The sequence below is a fragment of the Hemiscyllium ocellatum genome, chromosome 33 (assembly GCF_020745735.1).
Source record: "Hemiscyllium ocellatum isolate sHemOce1 chromosome 33, sHemOce1.pat.X.cur, whole genome shotgun sequence".
NCBI classification, from domain to species: Eukaryota; Metazoa; Chordata; class Chondrichthyes; order Orectolobiformes; family Hemiscylliidae; genus Hemiscyllium; species Hemiscyllium ocellatum.
This window is the reverse complement of record NC_083433.1, coordinates 14,159,701-14,180,560: the sequence shown is the minus strand read 5'-3', so window position 1 is coordinate 14,180,560 and position 20,860 is coordinate 14,159,701. Positions and strand designations below refer to the sequence as shown.

At 47.0% G+C, this 20,860-nt stretch overlaps 1 protein-coding gene across 2 annotated transcripts in view; it reads left to right on the top strand.

Moving 5' to 3' along the window:
* Nucleotides 1-827, top strand: part of tmem184ba (transmembrane protein 184ba) — a 96,842-nt gene extending 96,015 nt beyond the window's left edge. For both annotated transcript variants that reach the window (XM_060849369.1, XM_060849370.1), the window contains exon 9: nucleotides 583-827. In XM_060849369.1, coding sequence (XP_060705352.1) covers nucleotides 583-821 — 239 coding nt within the window. In that variant the 3' untranslated portion in view covers nucleotides 822-827. The remainder of the gene's footprint in view (nucleotides 1-582) is intronic.
* Nucleotides 828-20,860: the final 20,033 nt, after the last annotated feature.

Sequence of the window (20,860 nt, the reverse complement as noted above, 5' to 3'; positions counted from 1 at the left end):
GTTACCCAAAACTTGTGCTGTGTTACCAACCGTGACTAGATCAAATCCTGGAGGCTTCACATCACAGCTTCAGATCAACACATCCATCCTCATAATAAAAACAGGAATTGCTGGAGAATCTCAGCGGGTCTGGCAGCATCTGTGGGGAGAGAGAGAAACCAGAGTGGATGCCTAAAAGCCTTTCATAGAAACATAAGCGCAGGAGGAAGCCATTCGGCCCTTTGAACCTACTTCCTCCATTCATCACAATCGTGACTGAAGATCCAACTCAATAGCCTAATCCAGGGATCTCCCTGTAACCCATTCGCCCCAACTGCTGTATCTAACCACCTTTTGAATACCTTCAGTGTTTTACCACAGGAAGCAGTTGATGCCAATGAACTCTTTGGGTGAAGGAATGTCTATTCATCTCCATCCTAAATAGTCCACCCTGAATCCGCAGACATTCCCCTGGTTTCTGGAAGCACCCACCATCGGGAATGTCCTCCCTGCATCTCCCCTTTACTGGTCCTGTTAGAAATTGATGATAAGTCTCTGTGAGGTCCCGCCCTCCTCATTTTCTTTCCTCCTCCTCCTCCTCAGGTCGCTGTGCCCCCATGAAGAGCATCTCGAGCAGCCTGAAGGAGACCATGAACCCCCACGACATTGTCCAGGACGCCATCCACAACTTCTCGCCGGCCTACCAGCAGTACACGCAGCAGTCGACACTGGAGCACGGCACCCCCTGGCGCAACGGGCATGCCGCCTCTCGGACCCACAGCATCGCTAGCGTCCGCGACACAGAGAAGACCCTCCTGCTGAGCTCAGACGACGAGTTCTGAGCCCGTCCCGGGTGGGGGGGGAGGGGTGGCGGGTAGGAGGGAGGGTGGGTGGTAGCGATGGGCGGGGTCTGGGGTCTGTGGGGAAAACAAAGTTGGCAACAGACCTTGAGAGGGCCGACAAAGCGGCGACATTGTTATTTTCTCTCCCCGGCACCCCCACTCCCCTCCCTGGTTTCCTTCCGCAATCAGCGAACATTTTAACACCGACGGTAAAACGCCACCGGGAATCTCCTCCCTTCTAAAACGGCGGGAGCTTGGCCTTTTGCGTCTCTGTGTTTAATTTTTGACCGTCGTTCTGCAGCCAGTGTCCCAGCCAACTTCCGTCACCACAGCACCTCCCAAGTGAAGTATATCGATCGGTGTCGGCCTACTTGAGTTCGGTTTAAAAACGTGTGATTTATTTTTAAGAAAGTAATGTTTTGAGGGCTTTAATGTTGGGGAGTGGGTAATCTGCAGCGGGGTAGGTTACTGTAATTGGGACAAATGCCCTTCTGAAGGCTGTGGTATGCACAGACGTAGGTTGGGGGAAGGTATCTGTGTTGGGTATCCTTGAGAGATCAACAGGCCTGCCGATAGTTCAGTGTCTGCCTGCTCCCCACTGTCAGCAAATTCCAAACTGCACTGCTATTTTTTCTCCCTCCAGGTAGGAGGGAGACCATCGATGGTCCCTCTCTGTAGTGTGAGGGCTGCTGTGCTTACCCAGCACACCGCTGGAGCCATTGCCTCTCGTTGGACTCCAACTGGGATTTTTCAATACCAGCCCAACCCCAGGCACCTGGGGCTGGGCCACAGGCACAGCGAGTCAGTCTCCTGGATCCACATGCAGCATCACACAGGAGGCCACACTTGGAGGGCCGAAGGGCCTGTTCCTGGGCTGTAAATTTTCTTTGTTCTGTGTTCCCTGCCACTGAGGTCCGAACTGCTTTGCCCCCCCCCCCCTCCTCTTCCACCACCACGTAGCCCTTCAGCTACACTTCTGTAGCTCGTCTGGACCCACTCTGGTCTGGACCGCAGTTCGACAGCTGTCCACCCTCTATCAATTGATGGTTCTTCAGACATTCCCAGGGGAGAGCAGCTGTAGTAGCCTGTCCTGCCATGTTGCAACATGGAGGTATAGTCAGCTCTCTGGGCCTCTTGATTAATGTTTTCTCATTTTTAAAGTGCACCTTTTATTAATTGAGCCATTTTACTTTGTGGGTTAATACTGGAGTCTCACTTCGTGGTTTTGTTGCTCCTCTTGACCTGCCTGTCATGGTTGGATCATGTTGGCCACCTTTTTAGATCATACCCGGAGCGGGGGAGGGGGATTGAACCGAGAATTTCAACTGAACCGACTCATTGGGCGGCTGCCTGGGTTGGGTACACCATCCACATAGAACGCTACCTGGTAAGGATTAAACTCCAGCGTTCTCCCCCTGGATCCCGCTCAGTGGTTAGGTTAAGGTGACCCCCCGAACGTGATTTTCTAGTGATTGTATTTCTTTTTTCTTGACTGATTTATGACCTGTAGTGGAATTGTTGTTGTAGGCTAGGCTGGATGGGATACAGAAAAGCTAATTCTGTGTGTGTGACGTACCCATCTCTGCCCCATGCCACTTGATGGCTTCAACACAAAAGTTAAGCACCAACGTGGCAATTATGTTTTACAGCTAGGCCCAAAGCCTAACTCTGCTGGCTAATGGCTGCTTTCTCTAGATTTGGCCTGTATTCTGGCATCAAACTAATACCAATACCTTCCCACCTAAAACAGCATGGACCACACACACACACACACACACACACACACACACACACACACACACACACACACCCACCCCCAACCTCCCATCCTGGTGTTCACTTTCAGAGGGTTTTATATGAAGTATTGGGTCCTTTTCAGTATCAGTTTGTGAACCATTGACAGGCGAGTTGGAGTGGGCATGGCGCTAAAGGAAAGCCCACCATTGATGGCCCTTTGAGCTGTGTTCTGGGCGCTGCAGTGACCATTCTCACTAAACGCAGTATTGAGGGCGTTAGGTTGGGTTGGAAGGTTGTATCCATCTGGCTGCCACTTGTGCCAGTCTGCTTCCGACATGCAGATAGCCCTGACTGATGGCGTTCCTACGATAAAAACAAAAACTCAACACAGAAACCAAATTCCATTTCTGTTTTCTCATTCTACTTCAGGGTGAAGCTGTTGTGCCTGTTCAGAGTGACTCTGTGTCTTTGTGCTGACATTAGAAATGATTCCTTAGCAAATGGCAGGGTTGGGGGATCATGTACCCAACATATTCAGTGATTGTTCAAGAAGATGCTTCAAAGGATTATTAGCTAAGCCTGTTACAGTGATTGGAAGCTCCTAGTTTGCCTGCATCCTTGCACTCTCCCATGACCCAGTGAATTTGAATTGTTGTATCCTTTTCCAAGGGTACAAGTTGTCTCAATATTACACATTTGCTGTCTGAGTTTCTGTTTCTGCGCACGGCCTTCCCACTGCTCTCGCAGCATCAATACTTTCCTGTGTTTCAAACTCTTTTTCATCAGAAGTGAACAAGTTGTTCCATTTTCTTTGCTCACAGAGCAGCACTTCCTCTCCGCCAGCCCCCCCCCCCCCTCCGCCAGCCTCCCTTCCCTTTCCGCCATCCCCCCTTCCCTCTCCGCCAGCCCCCCCTTTCCTCTCCGCCAGCCCCCCTTTCCTCTCCGCCAGCCCCCCCTTCCCTCTCTGCTAGCCCCCCTTCCGTCACCAGCCTTTGCTTAAGAAAAGGGTGCAAGCCCCTCATTGGGCGCAGTGCCCATTGTCCTCAGTCTGGATATTTTGAGTGAACGTAGATGGCCTTAGATCCTGCCTTTGGGGAAAGGCTGTGAGTAGGTAACTTATCAGCCCTGATTCTGTGAGGGCAGTTCTTTTGAAATTGAGGTGAACCTTTTCACCTACTTCCCCCTTTTACTGATCCTCCTCACACAATATTTCAAATCAACCTGTCCGACTGTAACCTGGTGTCGTGTGACTTCTGACTTTGTCGAGCCCAGTCCAACACCAGCACCCCCACAATAGTACCACCATCTCATACCCAGCGCATTGGGTGGCTAAGAGACCATTAACCTTTCTGTTCCAATTGCTGTGCAGCGGCTCAGTGGTTAGCACTGTGCTGCCTCAGAGTGCTAGGGACTCTGGTTCGGTTCCACTCTCAGGCGACTGTGTGGAGTTTTGCACATTATCCCCGTGTCTGCGTAGGTTTCATCCGGGTGCTTCGGTTTCCTTCCACAATCCAAAGATGTGCCTGTTAGGTAAATTGGCCACGGTCACAGGGATAGGTTAAGGGTTGGGCCTGGGTCCGATGCTCTCCAGAAGGAGTAGGTGTGGACTTGGTGGGCTGAAAGACCTGCTTTTACACTGTAGGGATTCTATTCTATGATCCTAACTCATTCCAACGTATTTTATTTCAAGAAAATAGTTCCGCCATTCCAACTATCCAAAAGTGCCCACCACCTTCATTGTTGTCTGAATATCGTTTGTGGCTTTTTGTAAAAGAAAATGTTGCATTGTCCCGATCTCAATAACAGTTTTGTACAAATGGGCATTGTACCCGCTCTAGGGCACTATCTGCCCAGGTGGAGCACGGCTTGAAAAGCAAGGGTCTCTCTTTACAGTTGGCAAGATCAACTGCTGCAAAAGAAAAACATATTTTGGAGATTGTCACCACAACGGGGAACGGGCTGCTCCTGACATGTGCATTGGGCAAGTCTGATTGTAAGGTTGGCTGTCCGCAGCGATCGTTCCGTAGCCGGGTTCTTGTTGTTAAAAGTCATTCCAATGCCTTCCATCTCAGCACTTTGTTTAAATGGCGGGAGAGAGGAGACATTTCAGGTGAGTGGGATTTCTGTGATGTTCCCAACCTGTTGGATCTGGGCCTGTGGATTCAGAACAGTGAGCCCCCTTCACTGTCTGCACCATAGCAAGCTCCTGAAGCAATCCTCAGGCTTCACGTTAAAAGCCTAGGCCTCAATCCTGGAATGGCCTAATGCCACCATTTTACCTATGATTTTTAACGCCTCCTGTGCCATTGAAGTGCCCTGATAAGAGGAATCATTTGGAAGCTCTGGTGGCCTCTCATACAGCAGTTAGTGAGTAACCCCAACTAGGCTTTCTCCTGAGTTTACTGTGAAGATTTTTTTCCAATATGGGCAGCTTCAGAGATAGAAATGTGTTTTTAAGACCTTGTTTTCCCATCTGAATTCTCCCCCACCATTACCTGTGGAGTTCCATCCTCCCAATACGTTTGAAACTTAGAATTGTTTTCTTTCTTCCGTTTAGATTAAGACTACATTCATTGTGGAATCATCTCAGTCATGGCTCTAAGTAATTACTTGAGGAGAAATTGCTATCTTTCTTATTTAATCAATCTCCGTATCATGATCACGCTACAAACTGTGTGGAGGAAGGGGTCTGTTGTACTTGGGGGGGTGGGGGGGAGAATGTTGAAGAAGCCATTTTGGGTTTTTCACCTAGGAACGCAATCCGCGGTGGGGGAGGGTACAACTTGTCTAGTTCCTCTACATGTCCTGTGTGTGTCTTTGAAGCAAAAATAAGGGGGAGCTTTCGTTTAATGTTGGTCAGTTTGAATTTCATTCTCTCCCTTTCTCTGTCAACTATTAGCTGCTGATGTCCCCTCTTGGTATACTTTTGAATAACAGTGTGAAGAAATTTCCTTGTTTTTTTAATAAATAAGCCAGTCAGTTTGCGAGGCTCCTGCCTTCGGTTTTGCTCAGGAGTCTTTAGGCAATTGTCCTTTTTCTTTTTAAGGTGCCTGGAGCCAGGGCCTCAGTTCTGTTGAGAGGGAAAGACCGGGCTGGGTGGGAGAATGCATATTTATGGGGTTGTGGTATAATATTGTACATAATATACATATATATTGAAATAATGTATGATATAAAGATTGCAGATGACAGAAAGACCTAGTTTTGTATCTTTAGCCATCATTTGTGTACATGAATTCAAGGAAGCTGCTTCTATTTTGGTTCTTGTGATGTTTCTCCTCAATGAAAGTTAATAAAGATCTTCTATAGATTGTCACGCCAGGTTGTCTGCTTTTGTGAACGGAAAATTTATTTGGGGGAGTGTTTTGGGGGGTGGCCCAGAGTCCGCCCAATTTGTGCTAGTTTCCTTCCAGTGTATCCCATCATGCCACATGTGCAGGGTTTCTGGGTAATTAGTTGACAAAATAACACGGGATGGACCAAGAGGTTATCCGCACACCGGTGACCCACATTCCCAGCAGGCTTTGTGAAACACTGGCTGATTTAGTATTTTTCTCCTCTTGGCTCTCAGGTTGAGAGTCAGTGAAGCCAATCCCGAAGCAATCTCTGTAACTGACCCTCTTCCCCATGCTCCAGCCTTGAAGCTCAACAAGAACATTGGGTCTTTGTCATTTATTCACAGCTTGGAGAGGGAGACAGGTTCTTCTGCAGCTTGCTAATCATTACCACGTAGAAACGTCAAAGCAGGGTCTGAGGCCCTTTCTGAAACAATCTACAGCCTTATTTGCTCCTTGGATCACCATTTTCACCATTTTTCTCTCTCTCTCTCCCACCATTCTTCCTCTTTCTCCATTCCCTCGCTCCCTCCACCTGTTCCCCATCCATTTTCTCTCTGTCTCTCCTGCCCACTCCTACTCTCTCTCCCCCCTCTACACTCTCTCTCATGGGGCGGCACAGTGGCACAGTGGTTAGCACTGCGACCTCACAGCGCCAAGGACCCGGGTTCAATTCCAGCCTCAGGCGACTGTCTGTGTGGAGTTTGCACATTCTTCCCATGTCTGGGTGGGTTTCCTCCCACATCACAAAGATGTGCTGGCCAGGTGAATTGGCCATGCTAAATTGCCATAGTGTTGGGTGCATCATTCAGAGGGAAATGGGTCTGGGTGGGTTACCCCTCGGAGGGTCGGTGTGCACTTGTTGGGCCGAAGGGCCTGTTTCCACTCTGTAGGGAATCTAGTCTAATCTCTCTCTGTCTCTGTCTCTCTCTCTCTCTCTCTCTCTCTCTCTCTCTCCCCACTCCTCTCTCACCCCCCACTCTACTCTTTCTCCCTAACCCCCTCCCACTCCAATCTCTCTCTCCCTTCCCCGTCTCTTCCTTCCCCCCCTCTCTCTTGCCACCTTCATTCTCCCCCTCCTCTCCCCCTCCATTCTCCCTCCTCCCTCTACTACCCCTTCCTCTCCCTCTCTTTTCCCCACCCTCCCTCCCATTCCCTCCTCTCTCTCCCCATCTGTCTCCCTCTGCCTCTCTCTCTCCCCCCCTTCTCCTCTCTCTCCTCCCTCTCTGTCTCTTTCCCCTCTCTCTCTTTCTTTCTTTCTCTCTCTCTCTCTCTCTCTCTCTCTCTCTCTGCACTTCCCACCCCTGCTGTTTTTTCTCTCTTTCTTTCATTAACATTATTCACATTTGCGCTCTCTCACTTTTTAAAAAATGGTAAACACCTCCCTCCCGGCCTAGGAGGTACAGATTGCTTTTCGTAATAAAACCAGCAAATACTGGGAAATGCATGTCTAGGCCCTCTGTTTTGAATGTATTAAACAGTCAGTCCTGTATGTAGCATTTGCCAGTTTTGGCTGTTCCATTTTTTTTTCTCTCTGGGATCGCTGGTGTTTCTCTTTCTGTTTCTCCCTGTTTTTGTGATGACTCATGCATTTCTGAGCCCTCTCCGTCTTGGCAGCCGCTGTGAGGCCTCTTGTCTTTGGGATTGGCTTTGTCGAACAGTCTGGAAGCTGGAATTTTGGAGCAGACTGAATTCCATTCTGGAGATGCCTGAGCAGGGGAGAGGTTAGTCACGGCCTGGTGTTTATAATCGGCCGGAATGAACCTTTTCCCAGTTCCAAAACCTCAAGATTCAACCACGGGACCAGGATAAGGCCATTTAGCCCATTGAGCCTGTTACTATTTATTCCAACCATGTCTCAGAACTGTTTGTCTGTCTTACTGCCTTCACCCAACCCAAAAAAAGTCAGTGATTTGACACATTGTGCACCTCTCCCTCTGGGAGGGTGACAGTGGCTCAGTGGTTAGCACGGCTGCCTCACAGCACCAGGGACCTGAGTTTGATTCCCATCTCGGGTGACTGTGTGGAGTTTGCATGTTCTCTCAGTGTCCACGTGGAATTCCTCCCACAGTCCAAAGATGTGCAGGTTACATGGATTGGCCATGCTAAATTGCCTAATGTGTACAGGGATATGTAGGTTAGGTCAGGGGTAAATGTGGGATAGTAGGGAAATGTGTCTGAGTGGGTTACTCTTCAGAGGATTAGTGTAGACTTATTGGGCCAAATTGCCTGTTTTCACACTGTAGGGATTCTAAGGTTAGATTCCTACAATCCTTTGTGATGTCTCCGTTCATCAGTCTCTCATTAATTTTATACCTCCTTTTCTGGACTCCCTGAATCTGAGAAAATAATTTTAGCTGGCTCTTCAAATCTCTTAGTCATATGTAAGACCAAGATGAGAAGGAATTTCTTCACTCTGGGAAGTGAATTCTCATTCCTGGGGAGTTGAAAACTCGAGGGTGAAGTTTAAGGCGCGAGAGGGAAGGTTTAAAAGGGACCTAAGGACTAATGTTTTCATGCAGAAGGTGGTACATGTATGGAATGAGCTGCTAGTGGAAGTGGTGAAGGTTGGTACAATTACAAGATTTGAAATGATGTGGAGGTGCGGTGTTGCACTGGGGTGGACAAAGTCAGAAAATCCCATGACACTGGTTATAGTCCAACACGTTTATTTGGAACCACAAGCTGGATGGGTACATGAATAAGAAGGGTTTAGAGGGATGTGGACCAAATGTTGGCAAATTGGAATAGCTAATTTAGGATATCTGGTCGGTAAGGACGAATTAGACCGAAGGGTCTGTTTCTGTGCTGCACATCTGTATTTCCCCATCCTCTGAGACTCCACAATTGAACAGGTTCAAGACAGAACTTGATGTGTTTCTAGAGACCAAGTTATATCAAGGAATAGGGATGATGTGGAGGAGCCAGTGTTGGACTGGGGTGGACAAAGTGCAAAATCATTTAATGCCAGGTTATAGTCCAACAGGTTTATTTAGCTTTCAGAGCGCTTCTTTGAATAGAGAGAGTGCAGTAAAGCTGCTTTGAGATGATTAGACATGATCTAGAATGGCAGGACGGGCTGAATGGCCTACAACTCCTGAATCAGAGATTGGCAACAAATGCTGCCTCACCAGCAATGCCTATATCCTGTAAATGAGTAAATCATGTTTTAAAAACACACACATCTTAACATCTCCAAACAGGTTGATTAGAAGATTAGAATTCACCTCTGGAACAGGTGGGACTTGAACCCAGATCTCCTATCTCTGAGGTAGAGGACACTACCATTGCACATCCGGAGCATCTCTTCCTCCCCACTTTATCTTTTATGCTGGAGGAAGTGCACGTCTGTGCAAGGTGTTAACCCACTGAGGGAGGTTAAAATGCTTGGGAACACACCCTTTAAAATTTGGGATGGAGATGAGGAGACATGTTTGAGGGTTGTGAGTCTCTAGAATATTCTACCCCAGGGAGGCAGTGAAGGCTGAGTCACTGAATATTACTGAGGTTAGGTCATTAGCGAGGGAGTTAGAGGTATTGGAAAAGTGGGAGTTGTTGGATCAGCCAGGGCTCTCAGCCAGAGCAGGAGAAGCAACAGGAAGTGAGAAGGACAGTCTATCAGCCCAGTGTTATCAGAGAAAGAGAGAGAGAGAATAACAGAATTGACTGCTAGTGCTCACAAGCATTGTCATGAGATTTGATTTGATTCCCTGCAGTGTGGAAACAGGCCCTTCGGCCCAACCAGTCCACACTGACCCTCCGAAGAATAAGCCACCCAGACCCATTTCCCTCTGACTAACGCAATTTACCATGGCCAATTCACCTGACCTGCACATCTTTGGACTGTGGGAGGAAACCCACGCAGACAATGGGAGAATGTGCAAACTCCACACAGACCGTCACCAAAGGCTGGAATCGAACCTGGGACCCAGGTACTGTGAGGCAACAGGGCTAACCACTGAGCCACCGTGCCTCATGATTCCACTGTTTTACTATGCAGGGGTCGTTAATTGGAAAGTTGTCATTCCACCCTTGGTCAAATTTATTTTGGTTGTGTTTTTACCAGGGTTGGGATTTTAGGAATTTTGGATAAGGCAATTAGTAGCTTTATACACTCTTGAAAGTTTTGGATCGTGGCAAACATATTATCTATCACATGATAGACACCAGCGAGTGAAATATGCACAAGATGAGCTAAGGTGGGTCAGATGTCATGTTCCTGTGGACCCTGGGATACTTTATTTAAAAGGTGCTGTTTAAATGTAAGTGTGTTTGTGGTTATAAAGTCATAGAGGCATACAGCACAGAAACAAACCCTTCAGTCCAACTCGTTCATGCATACCAAACATCCTTAATAAATCTAGTCCCATTTGCCAGCACTTGGCCCTTATCCCTCTAAACCCTTCCTATTCATGTCCCCATCCAGATGTGTTTAAATGCTGTAATTGTACCAGCCTCCACCACTTCCTCTGGCAGCTCATTCTAAATACACACCACTCTCTGCATGAAAACATTACCCCTTAGATCCCTTTTATATCTTTCCTCTCTCACCTTATTCCTATGTCCTCCAGTTTTGGACTCTCTCTATTTAACCTATCCATGCCCCTCATGATTTTATAAACCTCTAAGGTCACCGCTTAGCCTCCATCATTCCAGAGAAAACAGCCCCAGCCTTTTCAGCCTCTCCCTGTAGCTCAAACCCACCAACCCTGGTAACGTCCTTGTAAATCTTATCTGAACACGTTCAAGTTTCACAACATCTTCCCAGAGGAGGGAGATCAGAATTCAAAAGTGGCCTCACCAATGTCCTGTGCAGCGACAACATGACGTCCCAATTCCTAAACTCAATGCACTGACCAATAATTTTGTGATTAATTTTTGGGCTGTTCCACTCTGACGTATCTTTCCTGGATGGGAAGATTGGGGCAGTTTTCTGGTCAGTTGGAGGATCCTTGTAGCCACAACATGAGAAGGTTCTGAAGGAGGGTCACTGAACCAGAAACATTTAACACTGCTTTCCCTCCACAGATATAAAGGACAGTTTGAAGCAAACAGGGTGGTCTTCTACAAACAGAATCTCTGCAAACAGGATAATCTTCACCCGAACCAGAGGTATACCAATATCCCCGGGGCAGGGCGGTTGGAGGGGGGGGGGGGGGGGGAGATTTCCTAATACCCTTTGGGTGGGTTTAAACTAATTCAGCTGGGGGATGGGATCCTAAATTTTAATATGAATACACAGGAGGTTGAGAGTAGTGAGGTCAGAAATAAAGTTTCAGGGCTGCACGAGGGCACCAGCAAGCAGGAAGGTGGTTTGAAGTGTGTCTACTTCAATACCAGGAACATTCGGGTGAATCTTCAGCATGGGTTGGTACCTGGGATTTCGATTTTGTGTCCATTTCGGAGACATGGATAGAGCAGGGACAGGAATGGTTGTTCCAGGTTCCAGGATTTAAATATTTCAGCAAGAACAGGGAAGATGATAAAGGAGGGGGTGGTGTGGCATAGTTAGTCAAGGACAGTATTACAGTGACAGAAAGGATGTTTGAGGACTTGTCTACTGAGGTAGTATTAGCTGAGGTTAGAAACAGGGAAGGAGAGGTCAACCTGTTGGAAGTTTTCTATGGGCCTCTGAATAATTCCCGGGATGTACAGCCCTCCATAATGACTGCCCTGTCACTCTCACTTGTTACGGGAGACTTCAACTTTCCAATCATTGACTGGGATACATTCAAGTACTTTAGATGGATCGGTTTTTGTATAAAGTGTGTGGGAGAGTTTCCTGACACAGTATGTAGACAGGCCAACAAAGGGGCAAGGCCACTTTAGATTTGATACTGGGCAATGAACCCAGCCATGTGTTAGATTTGGAGATAGGTGAACATTTTGTTGATAGTGACCACAGTTCAATTGTGTTTACTTGAGCGATGGAAAGGGATAGGTATTTACCGCATGGCAAGAGTTATAGGGGGAATGGCAATTATGATGTGATTAGGCAAGATTTAGGATGCAAAGGATGGGGAAGGAAACTGCAGGGGATAGGTACAATTGGAGCTTATTCAAGGAACCGATATTGTGGGTCCTTGATAAATGTGTATGTGTCAGGCAGGGAGGAAGTTGTCAAGCGAGGGAACAGTGGTTTACTGAAGAAATTGAATCTCTTGGCAAGAGGAAGAAGGCGGCTTATGTTAGGGTGAGATGTGAAGGCTTAGTTAAGGCACTTGAGAGTTACAAGTTAGCCAGGAAAGACCTAAAGAGAGAACTAAGAAGAGCCAGAAGGGAACATGAGAAGTCGTTGGTGGATCAGATCAAGGAAAACCCTAACGCTTTCTATAGGTATATCAGGAATAAAAGGAATGATTAGAGTAAGATTAGGGCCAATCGAGGATAGTAGTAGGAAGTTGTGTTTGAAGTCAGAGGAGATAGGGGAAGCACTAAATGAATATTTTGCATCGGTATTCACACTAGAAAAAAAACAATGTTGTCGAGGAGAATACTGAGATACAGGCTACTAGACTAGACAGGATTGAGTTTCACAATGAGGAGATATTAGCAATTCTGGAATGTGTGAAAATAGATAACTCCCACTCATACCCACTGGCTGCGTAAAGACCTTTCTCCTCATGGACGCTTTCGCCTTTCCACGTGCCTGTGCCTTTTTATTCCCGATCCATCCACCAACGGGAACCGTTTGTCTACCTACATTGTCCAGACCCACTCAGGATTTTGACCCACCTCCTTTCAGACTATTCTTAAAAATCTACTAACCCATCCAATTTCTCCTCTGTGTCCGAATAATGGAGCCAGCCATTTAGGAGTGAGATGTAAAGAAGTGGCTTCACCCTAAAGCTTGGGAGACTTTGGAATGTTCCCCTCCTAACCGTGGACGTTCAATCATGGAGCGAATTGTTAAAGAGCAGCCTCCCTTCTTTCCAACCTTCTCTTGATGAGATCTGATATTTCCAAACCAATTAAAATGCAACTCTCTGGAAAATGCATAAGTTACCCAAGTTTTCTGCAACGAAAGATCGAGGCATTTTTGAAAATGTACTAGCCTCAAGAAAAATAGTAAAAATGTGACAGTGAACACACACAGGAATGAAGTTTAAAGGGAGTGTGTGGAGTAAGGGCAAGGACAATGAAGCTTGTGTAATTAAAGAAATTCCTTAGAATCCTTGGAGGGGCTACATGTTTAAGGTGAAGCCACAGTTAATGGTCAACGTGGATGCTGAGCAGGAGCAGAATGGGTGGATAGCTCTGTGCTCACAGAAAATGGCTGCTTTATCAATTTGATGTGTGAGAGAGACAAGAAGGGGAGGGGAGAGAGGGAGAGAGACAGTGCGTGAGAGAATGAGTTTGAGACAGAGCGAGTGTGTCAGATAGGAATGAGTGAGGGGTAACAGGTCCTTCCTTCCACCAATTTGGGAAGGGATGGGGGGACTGGGGGCAACGATTGACCTTCATAATCACCCTTCTGCTCTCCCCTCCAACCTCCTTGCCCCTGTCTGTGATCATCAGTCCCTCCTCACCACGAGACAGAAAATGTGGAGGCTGGTACAATTGCAACATTTAAGAGGCATTTGGATGGATATATGAATAGGAAGGGTTTGGAGGGATATGGGCTGGGTGCTGGCAGGTGGGACTAGATTGCATTGGGATAGCTGGTCAGCATGGACAGGTTGGACCGAAGGGTCTGTTTCCATGCTGTACATCTGACTCCATGACTCTCACTCTCTCACTCTGGGGCAGCCCCTCACAAAGTCCAGCCTTGTGATTCGGTCAACCGGGGAGCTCACCATTCGAATCTGAAGTAGCCAATAGGAGCGTGGCTTGTCTGGAGAGTGGGTTTCCTTTGTGGATGGTGGGGATGGGTGGGGTTCTGAAATGCCCACCACCTCAATTACTACAGAATGTGCAAAGTCTTCGCTGTGATCTTTGCTTTGCTCTCTCCACAGATCCTAAACTCTCTAGAGTGTGGAAACAGGCTCTTCAGCCCAATAAGTCCACAGTGATCCTTTGAAGAGTAACGCACCCAGACGCATTTCCCCTACCCAATTACTCTACATTTACTCCTGACTAATGCACCGAACCTACACATCCATGAACACTACGGGCAATTTAGTATGGCCGATTCACCCTAACCTGCACATCTTTGGAGTGTGGGAGGAAATCAGAGCACCCGGAGGAAACCCACACAGACCATGCCAGAGGGTGGAATCGAATCCCGGTCCCTGGCACTGTGAGACAGCAGTGCTAACCATTGAGCCACCGTGCCACCCCAGTGCAGATGCAGCCAAATCTGATGTATTTTCCCAGCACGTGCTTTTAAAACGTGAATAAAAGCCTCCCTTAACCCTTGTAATGGCTTAAGAAACTTTCAGTTCAAGGGACCATAAACAAATGTGATGCCCACGTCCCATGAAAGAATACATTTAAAAAAAAACTCATGATGCAGACACCAATCAACAGAAACAGAACAAAGTATGTGGAAAAAATGCTTTTATTGATACAGTATACAAAATAAATGCATTGAGATACATTAATCTTACAGGGCAATAAATACGTGGAAATTTTTAAGAGATGGTCATATAATATATAAAAACATACATCTTTTAATATCTACAAACACATCATATAGGAAAGAAAAAACTGAAATAATTTATACAATAAATAATAAAATCAGTACTCTCAGCAGCTCTCCCAATATCAGAGTCCACAGTTTGTTCTAATGACCATGGGAGTTCTACTCTGGGACCTACACACACTGTATAAGCCTACTCCCATTGTACTTCCCCAGATCCAGGAAGGCACAACGGTGTTAGTCAGCCTCATGCCTAAATTACACTTTTCTATTCATGACTTTGTCTAAATATCATGTGCCTTTTAAAAAAAATAATGTGTGTATATAAAGAATGCTTCGAGATTATTGCTTCGCAGTTGCTCACGCGACACCAAAACAATGTAAGGTTTTCCCCTCTTGTGTTGAAAAGGTCTCGTTTTTCGCCTGCCCACTTACACCTGGTTGATGCCATTGGCTTTGAATCAATCCCCAGTTTCAGCTTTTGCTGGTGGTAGGTTTTGGAGTTGAGGGGTGCGGTGAAGGAGAGGACATAGAGGGAGGTGAGGAGGGGAAGTGCTGGAGGGAGGTGGACGAGAGAGGGGAGAGGGAGGTGGTGCAGGTGAGATTGAGAGCATGAAAGGAAGGTGTAGGAGAGAGAAGGGGAGGTGTAGGGGCAGGGGCGGGAAGAGAGGAAGGGAAAGGAAGAGGAAGTGGTGTATGTGAGAAAGACAAGAGAGAGAGGTGCAGGTATGGGGGTGGGGGAGGGAGGTGTGGAGAAGGGGGAAGTGTAGGAGAGAGGGAAGATTGAGGAGAGAGTGAGGGAAGCGTAGGAAACAGTGGGGGCAGGGAGAGAGAGAGAGTTGGGTGAGGGGGAGTGCAAGCAGAATGGGGTGGTGGACGGTTAAAGGGGGGTGGGTGGGAGGGAGAGAGGGATGGAGGAAAGGGAGAAGGGGAGGAGAATGTAGGAAACAGAGTAAGGGGGTGTGGGGAAGAGACCCAGCTGCTCCTTGCAAACAATGAGACTCCATGCCAATCCCAGAACAATCTGCTCACTGCATCTGCCAGTTACACAGCAACAAAGGCAAGTCTTCTCACCCATCGTCTAATGCTTCCCCACACCCCCAGTATTTGTCAATTGAAAAGGCAGAAAAAAATCTTCCCAATTAAATTTGCAAACAGGCCACAGTCCTGATTAGGTGGGTACTGTGAACCATCCCATCGATTCATGTAACCCCACCCTCTCCCCACATTCCGCTTCTTCAGGTAGAACGCCAATTAAAATGGAGCAAAATGTCCAGGGAAAAAAAAATCTGGATTTGACTGCATCAAGTATCCCAAATCTTTATCATACACTGAACAGGCACATTACTGGACACCTTGATTGGCAGATTGAGGTGTCCTTTGTGAAGTGAGCACCACAACCGGACAAAATAAGCGCAGGGACGTTATTGGAGACCACACACCTTACCACAATTTACGGGAAGTGGGACAGATCTTAAAATAACTCGGGTCTCGAGTGTTGGCAGGACCTGCACTTGGCAGAGCAGCAAGATTGCAATGAAGTTCACTGCAATGATGGGGCTTTCGGGGGTAACCATCAGGTAGATTAACGTTCTCCCAGGCCATAGCCCGTGGGCAGGTTTACCTGAAAGGGCACCCGTGCGAGGAAGGTCTCAGAGCAGATTGTAGGCCTCAGGCTGTTGCTTAGGAAACGGCTTGAGAGACAAACTGTGGGAGCAGAGTTTGTTACACAGTCAGCCAATGTGGAAGGACATCCATTAGAGAGACATTCCCATAGAACCCAAACGTTAAGGACCTTTTGGTTGAAGTTGGCCGAAAGGTGAAAAGAAAGGTGTTATGTTATTAACTGTTACCCCAGAGAAAGTGAGCAAGAGAGCCACAGAATGGCTGTGGTGGCTGTATGCTCTTCGTCTTAATGTAGGAAGACTAACACAGATTGATTTACAGACCCTTCAATCCCCTCAGCCTCAATACCCACTGGATCCCCTCCATACCAGGTGAAACCTTGACTTTTACACTAAGGCCTCGCCCTTGCCTGACATTATATTTTGTGTGCGCGTGTGCGTGGCCATTAATGTCAACCACACCCAAGGCTAATCAATCCACAATGGGATATACTCCACAGAATGGGAGCTGAGAGAAAAGAAATTACAGCAGATCAAAAACACACACCTCTTGGTGCTTTTTCTCCTTGTACATTACCCAGCCCCTACAAACACACACAGTGTTCAAGCTGCTGACCTGCCTCATCACTCGAGTGAAAAGTAACGATGGTGAAATCTGCGGCCAAATTATGGCACCAATCCCTTTGGGCTTGTAACCTGCATGAGGATAAGGAATCCAATGTAAAACAAAAAGGGCCAGTATGGAGGGAACAGGCCAATGTATTCGATAACAGCATCTCCATCACCTGCAACTCTCACCAGCTTAAGACACAACAGCCACAAACACATGGCAGCATTTCCTCTTCCAGGCTCCCCCTCAAGAACACACAGCACCCTGACTTAGATATAGATCACATCCGTTCATTTAGAGACCTTGGGTCAGAGTTGTGTAACCCCTTCCCCAGCAGCACTGCGGTTGTACACCACATGGACTGAGGAGTTCACCACCACAAAGTTCTCAAGGACTTTAGTGTAAGGTAATAAATATTGCCCTTATTAATGACATTCACATCCCACACCTTAGAAAAAAAACATTTTACCTTCTTGGGAAACATTACAAAGATCTAGTGACTCAAAACTAGGGTTCAGTATAACATCCCTAGCATTTGTACTCTTGTGTACGAAGCCAATATCCAGAAAGCTTTGCTAATTGCTGTCGCAATATGTTCTGTATACCACAAAGATTATGCACATGAACTCCATGTCACTGTACATCCATTTACAAAGTTCTTTTTCAGTCACTCCTCCCTGTTTCTACACATTATCCTTCTTCCAATTAAATCCAGGGCTCACTAAGCTTTACTCCAATTTAATCTGAGGATAAAACTTTGGAACTAGACTTTTTCCATGCCAAATACTCAGTCCATCAGGTCAACAACTTCCAAGTCTCAGCCGACGTTTCCAAATTGCTCAACAAGTTCTCTTCTCCCAGCTTCACATTCTCCAAACTTCCAAAATTCCACTTACTTATATCTGTCTTCTGTAATTCCATAAACCACTCTCAGTCTCCCTTCCCCCATCCCCCCTCACACCCCCAGGCTCAGATCAGGCTGCCCCCTTTTACCTTCCAGCTCTGCTCTGGGTCCCATCAAACATGTTTAGCAGTATTGCCGTTAAACCTCATGCGCACTGGAAACAAAGAATTGCTGGAGAAACTCAGTAGGCCTGGCAACACCCTGTACAGAGAGAAGCAGGATTAATGTTGCGAGTCTTTCTTCAGGATGATGTTTTGAAACGTCGGTGCTGCCAGACCTGTTTTTATTTCTGATTTCCAGCATCTGCAATATTTTGCTTCTGTGTAATGTTCCATATGGACACAGCTGTGGTAGATGATGCCAAAATGGCAGCACTGGCACAGTTCAGTTGCCTACCCTACCATTTAATACTGGGATTCTTCACTGACATGCGTGTGCACTGGTGGGTATGGTGACCAGTGGTTCGCACTGCTACCTCATAGCGCCAGGGACCTGGGTTCGCTTCCAGCCTCAGGAGACTGTCTGTGTGGAGTTTCCACATTCTCCCTGTGTTTGAGAGAGAGTCCTCCCACAGTCCAAAGATGCGCAGGTGAGAATGGATTAGCCATGCTAAATTGCCCACAGTGTTCAAGGATGTATAGGTTAGGTGCATTAATCAGAGGTAAATGTAGAGTAGTAGGGGAATGGATTTGGGTGGGACACTCTTGGGAGGTTCAGTGTGGACTTGTTGGGCCAAATAGCCTATCTTCACACTGTAGGGATTTATGAGGAGTGGCTTTGCTGGTGGTTTCAATGGTTTTAGCTACAGTAGCGGGAAATACAGTTCAAAGGTGAGGGTATCAGCTAGGTCCCAGATTAACCCTTCTTGTTCGCAATGACCATTCCTCATGAGCTGAGGCAGGATGGGGGGGATGGGGGGAGGGGTGGGGGGGAGAGAGAGTTGGTGGTGTGGGGGAGTTAGGTCAGATTGGGCTGTCTGGTCAGCGTAGGCGTGTTCGACTGCAGGGTCTGTTTCTGTGCTGTATGACTCTCAGACTTGAAGGTCTCCCAGCTCCTCAAAGCAGCTCTAAACATGCACTCATTTTCTGTTGACAATTTATACTCCCAGTGAAAGTGTATTGAGATTCGGCAGACCACACAGGTCAAATACTGCAGCTCATTATAGACAGAGAGGCACTGCATAAACCCAACTGTTAATCACTAAATCCCTGTATTATTAAAAAGAACAAGGCTCAGTCCATTGTGCCACCCTCCCCTTTCCCAGGAGTTCAAAGCTGTGGAACTCCCAGACACTCAACTCATCCTCATACAACCATCTCTCATTACTTCCGTATTCATCTAATAACCCTTCTATTTTCATTCTGACCTTGGTCTCCCAAGTGACAAGACCATGACGCCATAATTTAACTCGGACCCTCGTGTAATAAGCACCCATTCTGTCAACTTCCCACGCCACTTACATTTCACCTCCCATCATAACGCTCTCTCCCACTAAACAGCAAGTACATAAAGACATCTGGCCACATTCACAGCATACCAATCCATTAAACACACAAACCTTCAAGCCAGGCATAACACCCAGACGTACGATTCCAATCCAAAGACAATATTTTGCCCAGCTCATCCTGTTTGGGGCCCATTATACCTATCCTCAACTCACCAGCAAGCGTTAACCAACATTAAAAACAAAATCAGACTTGGCCCCCTGTTGTGTTTTGTTTAAAAGGCAGGGGCTGTTTTAATCACTTAACACTCAAAACCTTGACAAAATCCCTTTCATCTTTTAGAGTTGACCTTTGCCAGATTCGTGGGGAACCCGTGCTCTGTGAACACTTGTGAAACATCACCACCGTGCCATACTGAGGGAGTGCTGCACAGTCAGAGGTCCTGCCACTGGGAGGTGATGTTCAAGCACCACCCTGTCCACTTTCTCAGGGGGCTGAATAAAAAGATCCTCTGGATCCATTCTGAAGAAGTGGATTTTCCTCTGGTGCCTCCAGACCAATATTTACCCCTCAACCAACATCCCACGCAAGAAGGAAAAAAACAGGGGGATAGGATTATCTGACCACTGCGAGCTTGCTATGCCACACTTCACAATAGCAACCTCACTGACTGCAAAAGGGCTTTAGGAATGCCCAGAAGTTACAAAAGGTGCTACGTAAATGAAACAAAACAAAGAGAGAAATAACTAAGGCAATCTTCACTACAAAATATTTGGAATGTTAGGAGGTGCTTGTCATATCCCTAGTACTTCCTGGCCAATGACTCATCTTTTGAACTCTCATCACTTTATACAGGCAAGTCTCAGAAATATCTGGAGGCCCTGTTAATCCCGCTTGATGTTGTTCACTTCAGGGTAAACGATCAAGAGGGGAGGAGGGGCCGGGGGGGGGGGAGGGGGAAGAGAGAAAAAACACACTTCCTTTTTGATCCCCACCCCACCACACCATAATGGGTCAACAGGAATCAGATCGTGCAGATCTCCTTCACTAGTTCACAGGGCTGGTTTGATTGCTGGAACACCCATCTCTCTCTCTCTCTCTCTCTCCTTTCTGCAAACCTCCACCTCCAAATCTCTCAAAGACTTGAACAAACTCATCACCAAACCAAACCTACACAATACCACATGTCGACTTACACATGCCAGCTACAACATTCCTCCAGTGCAACTTCCCCCTTAGAATAAACATGCCCCTTTGAGAGGTATTTCCTCCATGCAGCTCCTGGAAGGTCTACAGAATCTCCCCCACCACCCAGTCTGTCCATCCAAGTGCCTGCCCCCATATTTAAGTCGTACCTCAGCCATACAGATACGAGACACTATTACTTTCCTTCTGCAGCTTTGCCACTGGACCTACAGAGTAATGCAACACAGAAACAGACCCTTCGGTCCAACTTGTCCATACCAACCCATATTGCCAAACTGCACTAGCCCCATTCGCCTGCACTTGACCCATATCCCGCTAAACCTTTCCTATCATGGACCTGCCCAAACATCTTATGAATGTTTAACTGTACCTGCATCTACCTCTTCCTCTGGCAGTTCACTCCACATATGAGCCACCCTCCATCCAAAAGCAAAAGTGCTCTTGCACTTTCAGAAGCTTCTTAGAGAGGCAAATATTTAATGTTCACTCACAGGAGCATGAATCTTTTGAATTCTCTACCCCTCAGGGCTTATAGAAGCTGGGCTACAGTAAGATGGAGACCTCACAGGGAATTGCACAGGACAGGGGAGGTTAGG